Source organism: Peromyscus californicus, unplaced genomic scaffold, assembly GCF_007827085.1.
Source record: "Peromyscus californicus insignis strain IS unplaced genomic scaffold, ASM782708v3 Scaffold_12__1_contigs__length_115047231, whole genome shotgun sequence".
NCBI lineage: Eukaryota > Metazoa > Chordata > Mammalia > Rodentia > Cricetidae > Peromyscus > Peromyscus californicus.
In genome coordinates this window covers 64,117,206-64,129,241 of record NW_026294413.1, presented here as the reverse complement: position 1 = coordinate 64,129,241, position 12,036 = coordinate 64,117,206, and the positions used below count along the sequence as shown (strand labels likewise).

General features: G+C 44.4%; 1 protein-coding gene across 5 annotated transcripts in view; it reads right to left on the bottom strand.

Annotated features, from left to right (window-relative positions):
- Positions 1 to 12,036, bottom strand: part of Atp8a2 (ATPase phospholipid transporting 8A2) — a 563,932-nt gene that overhangs the window by 156,559 nt on the left and 395,337 nt on the right. For all 5 annotated transcript variants that reach the window (XM_052733058.1, XM_052733056.1, XM_052733061.1 and 2 more), the window contains exons 28-30: positions 11,810 to 11,884; positions 3,434 to 3,556; positions 2,410 to 2,488 (exon numbers count right to left, since the gene is read on the bottom strand). In XM_052733058.1, coding sequence (XP_052589018.1) covers positions 2,410 to 2,488; positions 3,434 to 3,556; positions 11,810 to 11,884 — 277 coding nt within the window. The remainder of the gene's footprint in view (positions 1 to 2,409; positions 2,489 to 3,433; positions 3,557 to 11,809; positions 11,885 to 12,036) is intronic.

Below are 12,036 nucleotides of genomic sequence, written 5' to 3'. Positions count from 1 at the left end.
ACACTTTGACTTTATGGGCTATCTGGAACTCTGCTAACAGAAAACTCTTCTGCTGAAAGTGTATCAGGTGACACTGATGACGGCGGTAACAGCAAACGCGCAAACCCAAATATCCTCTTGTCCGCTTGCTGGGCAAGCGGTAGAACCGGGGGGAATAGACGAGGGGGTCGGAACCCAACTTGGAATTCACTTGGTGACTTCTGCTAGAAGTGCATACATGCTAACTTGTAATCACGGGCCACATTTGGGGAGTGATGGGGTCCAGGCAGACTGCAGCAATGCCGCCACCGTCACCTGCAGGCCACAGCGCATACGTGGCCACCCGAGACTGCCCAAGCTGGAAGGCAAACGCTTCTAGGGCTGTCTCTGCATGAGCACAAGCCTGACTTACAAACACCAGCTGCAAAGTGCTGTGGATGTCTGTCGCTCTGTAAGCTGAGAATAGGTTGCTCTGATTGGTGGATAAATAAAGCGGTTTGGCCAATGGTGAGGCAGAACAGGGTTAGGCGGGACATCTAACTAGAGAAGAGGAAGGAGAAAGGGAGCACAGAGAGACGCCGCCAGCCGCCGCCATGAGAAGCAAGATGTAAAGATACTGGTAAGCCGTGAGCCACGTGGCAAAGCATAGATTTATAGAAATGGGTTAACTTAAGATGCAAGATCTAGCCAACAAGAAGCCTGAGCCGTTAGGCCATACAGTTTTAATTAGTATAAGCCTCTGTGTGTTTATTTGGATCTGAGTGGCTGTGGGTCCGGGCGGGACTGGAGGAAATTCCAGCTACAGCTAAGTGCTCTTATGCTCCCAAGTGTGCCACTCTTGTCACTAGCCCATCCTGCAATGGAGAGAGCCAGGCAGATATCATGACAGCCTGTCCTAATAATGCAGTTAAAAACTAGGCCTGAATTCCTGCCTCTTGAAACTGAACAGAGAGTTTCCGAGGAAGCCACAAACAATCAATCTTCAATGCCCCTGACAGGGGGGACGAGGGAGATAGCTGGGCCGCTGAGCCAACCCCCACGGTCAGTGTGTACTAGTCCAGCCATCCTCTGAAGTCAATATCTCATGGTAATAACCAAACAAGGACAAAGCCTGGGACTTGTCCTGGCCAGCCCCCAAATGTAAAAGCAGTAGCCTTAATCAGTCCTTGACTAGCCCTAGCCAATTAGAATGCACTAATATGATTGCCACTTGATTAAGCCAATCACGTCTGAGATGATCTAACTACCCTAGGAACTCCCTTTAGTTGTGCTTAAAAGGAGCCCACACGTCCCTGTAGGGGTCGTTGCCATTTTGCCTTTGTGTAGGATGGACGGCCCCAGCATGCTGGTATAATAAATGCTCTTGTTGATTGTATACATGGATGGTGATCTTTTCTCCAGGACTCTAACACAAGGAGGATGGCTGTTCCTGTCCCCAACATAGCAGAGCTTCAGAAACAAGACCACAGCCTAGGCTATTCTATTCATAAACTCTTACTTAAAGAACCATCAAAAATTGAATCCACTGCAAATAAAGTTGAAGTGAAAAGGGCTTTAGAGTACAAAGAAAATTATTTTGCTAGAATGTTCTTTTTTGGGGGTTGGGTGGGGGATCTAGAAATAGACAAATTCATTTTCTGATCTAAATATTTAAGAGCCTTCTAAAGAAAAAAAGCTATGCTGAGTCTGAAAGAAAAGCACACAGAACATAAATAGCTCTCTGTACATCTTTGGAGGACAAGGAACAGGCTAGAGAGCACCGGTGTAGTGAGTCATTCCTGTGTGGAACATGGAGCACACTGACAGGAACAGCTTACAAACCTTATATTCCTAGGTCCTTCATAAAACTCAGGGCCCTGGCTGGCCAACATCAGCAATTACTTTTTCCCAGGGAGCTTATGCTTATTTGAGAGGGAAGGCATTTTTATGGTATGTTTCATCAGGAAGTGTGAACTAACACAGTTATCTATCCCTGTACAGAGGGAGAAAAGCCAACCTGGAGAATCAGCTATGACTTCAGAGGTGTTGTGTCAAGGAAAATGCTCTCAGAAAACATGAGGTGGGATTAAATTCATAAGACCTAAGTGACTGTGCACACAGATACCAGAGAATTCAAGCAGAACACTAAAGTAAGTAACAGAGGATTTTAAATCAATGGGGAAGAGACATAAGTGTTCCCTCAAGGTCAGAGACTCAGTTATTACAAACTGAGTGTGGAGTTTCTAGTTTTTATATAGTAATTTCCAAGAAAATGCCAGAACTGACAGGACAGGCATGCTATAGACTTGGAACCAGCTCCTGCTGGGTGGCTGGTTTGTGTTCCCAGTCTTTAATCTCATGTGATGCACAACTGAGAAAACGGCAAACACACTGGCCTCACAGGAGGTGGAGTTCCTTGCTGGTGGTTGAAATCATGAAAGCATCACCTACCGTGTTCCAGCACTTTCATGGGAAGCCAGAAGAGGATGAGGGAGTGGACCAAGGCATTGATGCAGTGACCCCAGAAAACCTGCAGGAAGACAAACTGTATTCAAGACGCGAATCTCTGTGTGTAGCTTGCAACAGATGAGGTGTTGTGAAGGCTCCTGGTATGGGCTGGCCACTTCTGCAGGGGGCATTGTTCGTCTCAAATTTAAAAGAAATACTGAGCGAAAACAAAACCAAACAAAAACTGTTTTCTCCTATTTATGGGCAGATGGCAGGATAATCTCCAGATTATTATTTCAGTACAAAACCTGCATGGAGATGGCACACAATCCAGCTCAGAGCTGAAAACTGAGCTTCAGTGTGTGAGTATTCCCCCATCGTAAGAGGACACTTCACAACCACTCAGAAAAGGGGACATAGGTTAAAACTGGATAGTAAAAAAAACTAAAATGTTGTTCATTTTGAAAACATTAAAATCCATCTGAATGCCAAGCACATGTAAAAGTCAGAACTGGCCGTGCATGCCTATGCACTTTGCACTGGGTGGTAGGCAGAGACAGGCAGATGAGAGCTCTCTGGACAGGAGGCCTACCCAAAAGACCCTGTCTCAAAAAATAAGGTGGAGAATGACAGATGGAGATACCCAATATTTTCCTCTAGTCTCTGCATGCGCCTGCATCTGTGTGCCTGCCCCCGTGTGTGTGAACGCATATACCTCACACACAAAGTTAAAACCAGTAAATAAGCTTGTAGCCAGCCTAACATGGGCTTCATGAAAGTAAATGGCTGATTTTAATGGAAAGAGGCATGAGATGGTGCTGCCCACAGAATACCAGAGCTGTGAAGAGAAGGAAGGAGGGGCTGGCTGGACTGAGGGAATTGTCTCTGGATCATAGGGCCGGGTATGAAGGAGCTATGTCAATGCCCTCTGTCAAGTACCACTGATCTCCTGGAAGAATAATCAGAGTTGAAAGAGAAGCAGGGCTGTGCCTTTCGCACATGAGAGCTGTTTCATCACATCACTTACTTTAGTGTTGAAGCCTTCTGCATTCTGGGTGATTTTGTAGAGCTGTGGAAACCTCAGCATGCTCTCCTGAGTGCAAGACCTCTCAAAGATTCCCAGAGTGAAGGGCGGCAAGGCGGTGAAGATCTGTGTGAAGATGATAAGGCATTAAACACAGCCCTTTGGCTGCACCCTGTGCCAGGGTTTCGGCTCTGTGAATGATGACTTCTAGTCAAGTCCATGATTCACAACTCCCCATACATCCTCCAAACAGAACAAAAGAAAAAAAATCACCATTTTCTTTCTACTGTTAATCCGTGTAAATGAATCCATGGAATGCTAAAAACATAAATTCCTGTTGAGCTAAAAACTCAGTGTTGAGCAGCTGCCTTCCTGTGTAGAACCAGCAGCCATGGCGCACACACTATGGTCAGCTCCAGGAAGAGGCTCACACAACGGTTTGGTCCGGGAAGCAGCCTGTTTTCTGTCAGTGCCAGCTGCATGAGTTGTACAGCTTTCCCTCCCGATTCTCTCCTCACAGTTTAGGAGGCACAGGCACTTCATGTATTCACTCAACAGTCACTTACTGTGAATGAGATGGGGACAGACAATGTATGGGGCACTGAGAATTCAGACATTTCTTCAGAGAGGAAGAGAGGCCAGGAAGTTTCTAAGACCCTATGTCTCCTGCAGAGGAGGTGACTCATGACAACAGGGTGGTGGTGATACAATGTGTGAAGCATGGGGGTTCAGTGCGGTTGCTCAGCCAGAACGTTATGGCGCCACTGTGAAGAAAGGACTCAGCGCACCAGAGTATGGCACTTGCAAGGCATGGGACCTGCAGGGTTTGGCAAGATGATGCTGAATGTGGATGCTGGCCCCTCCTTTGTTTGAGAAGAACACCCTTCTAAAACTCTCAGGCATTGATAGCATGTTTTGGGGAAACCTGTAGCATTCGAAGAATGTGGCTGGCTGAGGACACAGGACAAAGATGAAAGAAGACCACAGAAACACTGGGACACTAAGTCTTGGGGAGATAGAGCCTCTGAGGTGCCAACTTTCACAGGTTCTCCTCAGGAATCAGAGGTGACCATGTTTCTGTGTTGCAAAATAAAGCCAGATGCTGAAGATGGATTTGGAAGGACTGTGCCACTTCAGTCTGGGGCATGTGCTCACTCTCTCACTTGGCTCTGGCAAGTTCAAAGAGACTGGCTCATAATTTATCCTCTGTTTTGATGGAATCTATACCCACAAACCCAGCCAGCTCGGCAGCCATGGAATCCAAAAAGCCTCTCTAAGAGAATCTCAAGCGCACACCAGTTCCCTGGAGACTGAGAATCTGACCAGCAAAGCACACCTTTCCCAAGGCTGCTGGGGTCAGACAGGTGATCGAGGCCAGTGACTCTCCTGAGTGCGCTGGCTTTGGCCCGGGGCTGATGGAAGGCAGCCCAGAGATTGCAACAGGCTACAAGGGGACTAAGTACTGTTTCTGTCCTCTGCATCAACAGAAGCTGCGTGTTTCATGGCCAGCAGAAGGCATGGCCAAGGACGGTCTCAGCAGCTCTGCATATATTTGGGGTTCATCTTTCACCCGCCATTGTTCTGCATCGGCACACACACCATGCATGTGCCAGCACAAACTGTGCTAGCTTATTTCTTTTTCTCTCTTATTTGAGTCTCTCCTCAATCCACACCAAGCCCTCTCCATCCCTCATTACTGGCGGGCAGCCCAGCAAGCTCTACCATATTTTTATCCTGTTTGAAGCATACTGCACTCACCTATGCAGCCTGGTTGGGGACAATTTTTTTTTTTTTAACAAAATGGGGATATCACACACATTTTTCTTCATCATAATCTTCCTGTTAAACAGTACATCACAGAAAGCAATTCGAGCCCCTTGGATTTAACACTAATGTAGTCTGTTTAGTGCTCTTTAGTGTTTACATAATAATTCACAGCAGGGGTGTGCCATAATTTGAGTTATTAATCCGTCGTCGTCGGCAGGCATTCATTTTGATTCCAGCTTTTTGGTTACCACAGACATGTGACAAATGTTTATTATATGGTCCCATATATGCTTTGCTTTTTTTTTCCATGGGAGGAAGAGCTGCTGGGTGGAGAAGGAAACATGTAGTTTTAATTTTATAAGATGTTGCCTGCTTGTATTCTAAAAAGAGTTCCAACCTTTTATGTCTCCCTTTGCAAAGAACAAGAGTGACCTTTCACCAGCTTCCCTATGGGCAGGGGTTATACTCTACATTTATTATTCTCTTGTCTGAAAAAGTCAAGATATTAACTCTTACTTTAAAATTTTTACATTTCCCTGTCTACCAGTGAGTCTGCATGTGTTGACCATCTGGGCCTGCCACTTCCAGCATTTAGCCAGGTCCTTTCTCTCTCTCCACCCATGGTTATCTGAATCGGAGAGTCCTACAAGCCCCGAGCTGGGTCTTCAAGTTGTGTTCATTGTTTATAGGCTTCTTTTCTTTCCATCATGCTTCTTTGGCAACCTAAAAGCTTTGAAGTTTTAAGTGGTCAAAAAAGAGCTTTTGGAGAGTCCACCCTGGAGTTTATGTGTAGTTTTTAGGAGCATGCTAGCGGAGTCTCATGGTTTTATTTTTCCCACTTAAATCTTTAATATATTTGGAATTTATTTTTCTATGAGGTATAAGCTCAGAATTCATTTTTTTCCCAGATAACGGACCAGATGTAAAAACACAATTAATTGACACTTTCCCACAAAGTTGAAAAAAAAAAAAAAACCACCATTAAGGTTTAAGGTTTATTAGACTCTGATGTACTGTTGTTCTAGACTCTGGAGGTGGAACCCAATTCTAGGATCTCTAACTCTGAGTCAGTCAGAAGCATACAGTTCTTGCTGGTGCTTTTGGGGCTAGTCTGACAGTAAAGACCACAGTCTTTTCTGAACGTGTGTTGTGTCCCTATATTCAAGTCCTCCTCCTTTCCACTTACACTTTCTATAGTGTTACCCAGCTTCTCTTGCACCCCTCAGACCTGCTCACGTCATGTAAATGTATACATTAGCTTATGGACTGAGGCCTTTGTAATGACTTCTAAATCTTCCTGTGTAAGAAGACAATACACATTCTATTTACACCCTGGTTTTAGGTCTTTATTTCTGTGTCCTTTTTCAGTGGCGCTGGGGACTGTGCACAGTAGGCATGGACTCTACCATGAGCTATATCCCCAGTCCTACTTTTACTTTACTGTTGAACTCTGAGACAGGTCTTACTAAGTGGCCTGGGCCAGCCTTGAACTCACTCCACGGCCGAGCCAAGCGTGAAGTCTAAGATCCTCTGGCCTCAGCCTTCACAATGCCAGGATTACAGGAGGTGTTCTGAGGCCCAGGTGACTTAATCTTTCATTAAGACAGTGGGCCATTTCATATGGATACCATCAAATTGCAGCTAATATGTAATTTATACTTTTAAACTACATGAGGGACAGAATCATACGATGCTACCTGCCGGGTCCCTAGATCTTGAGGACAAATGATTCTCCCTGCCTCGGTCTCTCAAGCAGCTGAGACTCAGGCATGTACTGCTCTAACAGCAATGTATATGTTTAGTTGTTTTCTGAAAGGAGTTCTTAGTATTTTTGCAGTTTTTTAGAAGCCCATGGAAATAGAAATAGACTTAGATTTAGAATTTAAAGATAGCCTATAGACTTAGAAATAGAATTACTGATTACTAGGACAGAAAAAAAAAGTCTTATCTGGCTCTTTTGGAGTTCTTTCATATTTCTAGTATTTTTTTTTGTTGGTTTCTTCTGGGTTTTCAGGATAAACAACCATGTATGAGCATAGATAGTCAACCATTGTTTCATTTCCATGAGTATTTGTATAAGCATTGAAACTGCCCGTGATTTCCCCAATATTTGTAACAGCTATTTAACTTTTTTGGTGGTTGCCGGAAATGCTAGGATGATGCTGAACTCCACAGTGATGATGGCCGGGCCCCCTGGGGTGATGGCTGGTCCACCAACCTGGAGTTTGCCGTGGACGGCCACATGTGCAGCTTTGCAAGCAGTTTGAAATCTGGCCGATTGGCTTCTTTGCATTTATATTCTTTTTTTTCCCCAAGTCTTATTTTGGGAATGCCAGCTGAACTGCTTCAAACACGTGTGCATTTACTGATGGGAGCACGTTTTTATTCACTTTATTGACGTAGTTTGGTTGATTTGCTTTTCATCTGAAACTCTTGTATTCGGAACATCAGCCCTGCTTTGTCAAATACTTCGCTCTTTCAACATAGAGCTAAGCTCTCTTAGTTGATGTTTTATGTCAATGTCTGTAACTACAAGTGACGCCTGCTCACAGTTTTCTTTTTTAAGTTATGTTGGCTTAATAATGGGGTTAATTTTTTGATTAATTTAAATAATACCAGAGTTATCCCCTCACTGAAAATGATATAATGTCTAGCTAGATCTACTTAACCCAGGAAGCTTTTCTTCCTGGTGGCCTTCAAAATTTCTGTCTCCCCTCAAACTTAACTGATATGGAAGTTAAACTATCGCTCTGGGACAGTTCTTCATGCTCAGGGGTTATGACCAGTGGAGACACCTAAGAGCTCAGCTGAACAATGTCCAACACACACTATAGTTTTCCTACACACACCTATTCTAAAGTTTAAGTTTTAACTTAGAAACAGTTCGGGTTAACGGTGAGAACTATTAATAAAAGAGATGTCGTAATAATATGTTACTATGAAAATAGTTAAAACAAGATCCTTTTCCTGGTATTTTACTTAAAAATTTTTGTGATTATAATTACATCATTTCCCTCTTCTCTTCCATTCCCTCCAAACTTCCCAATTATCCCTGCCCCTGCCTTGTTTTCTTTTGGATTCATGGACTCTTTTATCATTAATTGTTGTTACGTGTGTGTGTGTGTGTGTGTGTGTGTGTGTGTGTGTGTGTGTGTGTGTGTATTGTGAAACACAACCAGCATAGTCTGTAGAATGTTACTTGTATGTGTATGTTTTTCAGGCTGACCATTTGGTATCCGATTCCAGTTGGTGTGCTCTTCCCTGGGTAAGACTCTGTCTCCTGCTCTCTGTGCTCCCTAGCTGCCTGTAGTTCTTGGGGTAGGGTTGAGGCCTCAAGAGCTGCAGCAGCAACACACATATCTTGACAGTACCCGAGAGCTCACTAATTGGACTCGAGGTCCACTCAATAAGATGGACATCATGCCCGGTACTGGAAACCTAGCCAATTACCCAGGGACAGTGAAGTTATGGATCTTTGGAGAAGAACCTGCAGCCGCCACTTTACTAACCAGCACAATCCCTAACTCCATTCTAAATATTTGTCCTCAGACTCACAGGTGAGTAGAGTTCTCACCTCCCATTGAGGAAACTTCTTTTTAACAGATGGAGAGCATTCCGGTGAACTACAATCAATCACAGTGCACAGCTGTGGAGGCCAGTCCCAATGAGTACAAAACACTCCTGCCCCTGAGGCTCGGGGAACATTAATGAAGGGGGGCAGAAAGACTGTAAGAGCCAGAGGATGAGGGGGTTTTCTGTCCGGTGGAGCCCCAGCACCATGGGGATCTTACTTCTAAGAGTCTCAGTCTGCAGTTGACCGACCGCAGGAAACCGAAGCCCCAGAGGGCAATCACAGGTAGGCAACTAATGGGAAGAGAATCTAATGGGACATCATCAGCTCAGTATTTAGAGTCATGCAGAAGCCACGTCTGCTTCATTCTGTCTAAGAAGGCTGTGGCAAACTGAGAAACAACAATCTACGTTAGCTGCCTGGGGGAATCAAACTTTAAAAAAAAAGGCACAAGAGGAGAAAAAGCAGGACAGAAATGCTGCAAATGCTTCACATCTCACAGGCGGCCCCCTGTAAAATGTCTCTGACTGTGGACTGACACCAACTGTACAATAGGACATTGCTGGGACCATAACTGCAAGATTAATATGGATGCGAGAACAGCACTATGTCGGGCTTTTCGGATTTGATCATTACACTGCAGTCACACACACAGTCTTAGCAACTCTATACTGAAGGTGATGGGCACTCAGTTGGTTCAGAATAGGTGTGTGTGTGTGTGTGTGTACACATGCATGCACACACAGGTGCATGCACACCTGTGTAGGTGGGCACATGCATGAAGAGAGATAGCACGTGGAGGCAAAGTGCTAACAATCGACTAACCCAAGTAAAGAATAGCTAGGAGTTCTTTGTGCTTTTTTTAAAAAATTAACTTTAATTTCATTTTTTTCATATTCCTCACCAAAACAATTGCCATGGGAGAAATCTGGTATGATTTGGATATGATCTAAGTGTGTTTTCCAGAGGAGTTCATGGCTGGAGGCTTGGTCTTCAGTGTGGGTTTGCTGGGGTGATGGGACCTTTAAGAGGCGAGGCCTAGAGTCAGGGAACCAGGTGAGGGGTTCACCAGGGCTGAACAGATATGGCTTCATCTTCCGAGACTGGGATCAGTTAAGCCTGTTTTCTCTATAAAGTTTTCAGTCTTGGATACTTTCTCATGATACCCACAAACAAATGAAGATACTTTCATGTTCTCAAAAGGTTTCAAGCTTCTAGTGTGAGAGATTCCAGGACTGCTTGTCTGGTGCAAGTAGAAACACCTTTTGACCAGCACCCCCAGCACCTCCAGCACACCCTAGCATTTCTATCATGCCCCGGCATCCACTTTAATATCTATTCTATAGACTCTGGTAACCTAGCGTCATTTCACCTCAGAATTGACTTGTCTGCGACAGAGTCCTTTTCTCTATTGGTTGGTGGGCACTGTGTACATAAAACATATTCCTGACCCTATACATTAAAGTCAAGGTGGTTCTTAACCCTCCACAGGCATAACACTGCCCAGGGGCATTCTTTTCAAAGGATGCATATTTCTGAGGCACTCTCTACTGAGTGACTGAGGGGCTCAGGAATCTGTATTTTTTAAAACAAACCCTTGTTTTTCTTTCTTGTGAATGGACTATGGGCCTTGTTTTGATCAACACTGTTCTTCAGCCTCAGGCATCCCCTAAAATTTCTTAGGTTTAATTTGAATTTACCAAAGCTAACCAGAGCCAAGAAAATCATCCTGCTCTCACAGCCTGGGCATGACAATAGGGCTAAACCCTACTCATCCCATAGGGTGACATGCTTCCTAGGCTGTCCTTAACTCAAAAACATAGCCTCCAAGGGATCAGCTTCATGTTTGATGTAGGTGTGTGGCAAGGGTTTTTATGTGGCTTCTCTCGTCATCTCTATCCCCTCTCTCTTATCTATCTGTCTAGTTTCTTGTCAGTACACAGAAGTGAGGCCCTTTGAGCCATGGTTGTGGGGAAGGTGGTTTTAGCCTTAACTTAACCCTTCTCTCTCTACTGCTCACCTTTCAGTGGATCTGCACAAGGAGGTAGTGCACTTTGCAGCAGGTAATACGGTTAACGAACTGACCATCACTGCTCAAATCAAAAGAAGAACCCAGCCTTGCCAGTGTCTGAGCCCACACACTTGATCCTTTTCACCTACAAGTCACATAGACCCAGGTCACACTGTGTGTTCAGCATTTTATAGCCAACAGGGTAGCATTGAGAGAAAAGTGGGCTGGAGGATGTGACTAAACAGCCACCAATGCACACAGTACCATACTCCCTCCATTTCATCTACACCTCCCCAGGGCAGCTACTTCAGAGGTTGAACTCCGTGCAAGAAGCTAGGATTGGTTCACCAAGCAGTCGGAGAGAGCAACTCAAGAGATGAGCCACTACAGTGACCTACAGATGGGCCACCATGGCATTGAGTCACACCTGCCCCTTAGTTCTTTCTGCCAGAGAAACAAAAAACAAGAAAACTAGACATTTTAGCTTATAGTTTATACTTATTTTTGGCTTTCGTATTTATCTAATCCATTAAGTAATTAAAAAAAACCCATCCCCCTCAAAACAAACAACAAAGATACTGCTGAGTGTTCTTACAGGAGCTGGAACTCAGAACTCATAGACATCCTTGCAAGGCAAAAAGCTCACTAGATCATATGTCCTTTGTTCATATCTATGTTTAAGAATTCAGAAGTAAAGTTATATGATGGAGTGAGTTTAGAGGCAGGACAGAAATTTTTACTTGAAAATGTTGCAGAGGCATTTAGCAAGGGGGTAAGCCAGGGGCCTATTACCAAGATATATGGGTTAATAATTTCATGGGGCTACTCAAGAATGATCTGCTATGATTGAAACCATGTGTGGAGAGTTTGGGCTTCTGCAGGATGTGTCATGGCGACAAAGGCCCTAAAGATAGATTTGTGCTGCCTGTGAAGGACACAGATGATTGGCTTAGATACACTTCCCAGACATAAACAGAAAAGGCATGCCCTGAAGTTCTGCATGCTATCAGATAGAAAGGGGAATGCTTACCACATTGTACAAGCCGATGCACCAGCGCTCAAATAAAATCTGCCCAGAAAATCCATTAACAAAGGCGAACCAAAGCTGTAAGAGAACAAAGTTCGTCAAGTTTTATATCAATATTGACCTAAATGTTTCCACTCACTGGAGAAGGAGCAGGGAATGCGGACCACCAGCTGGACACAGCTGCCTCCTGAGAGAGTCTGTGTGCCAGGATTATGGCAATTATCCTTTCA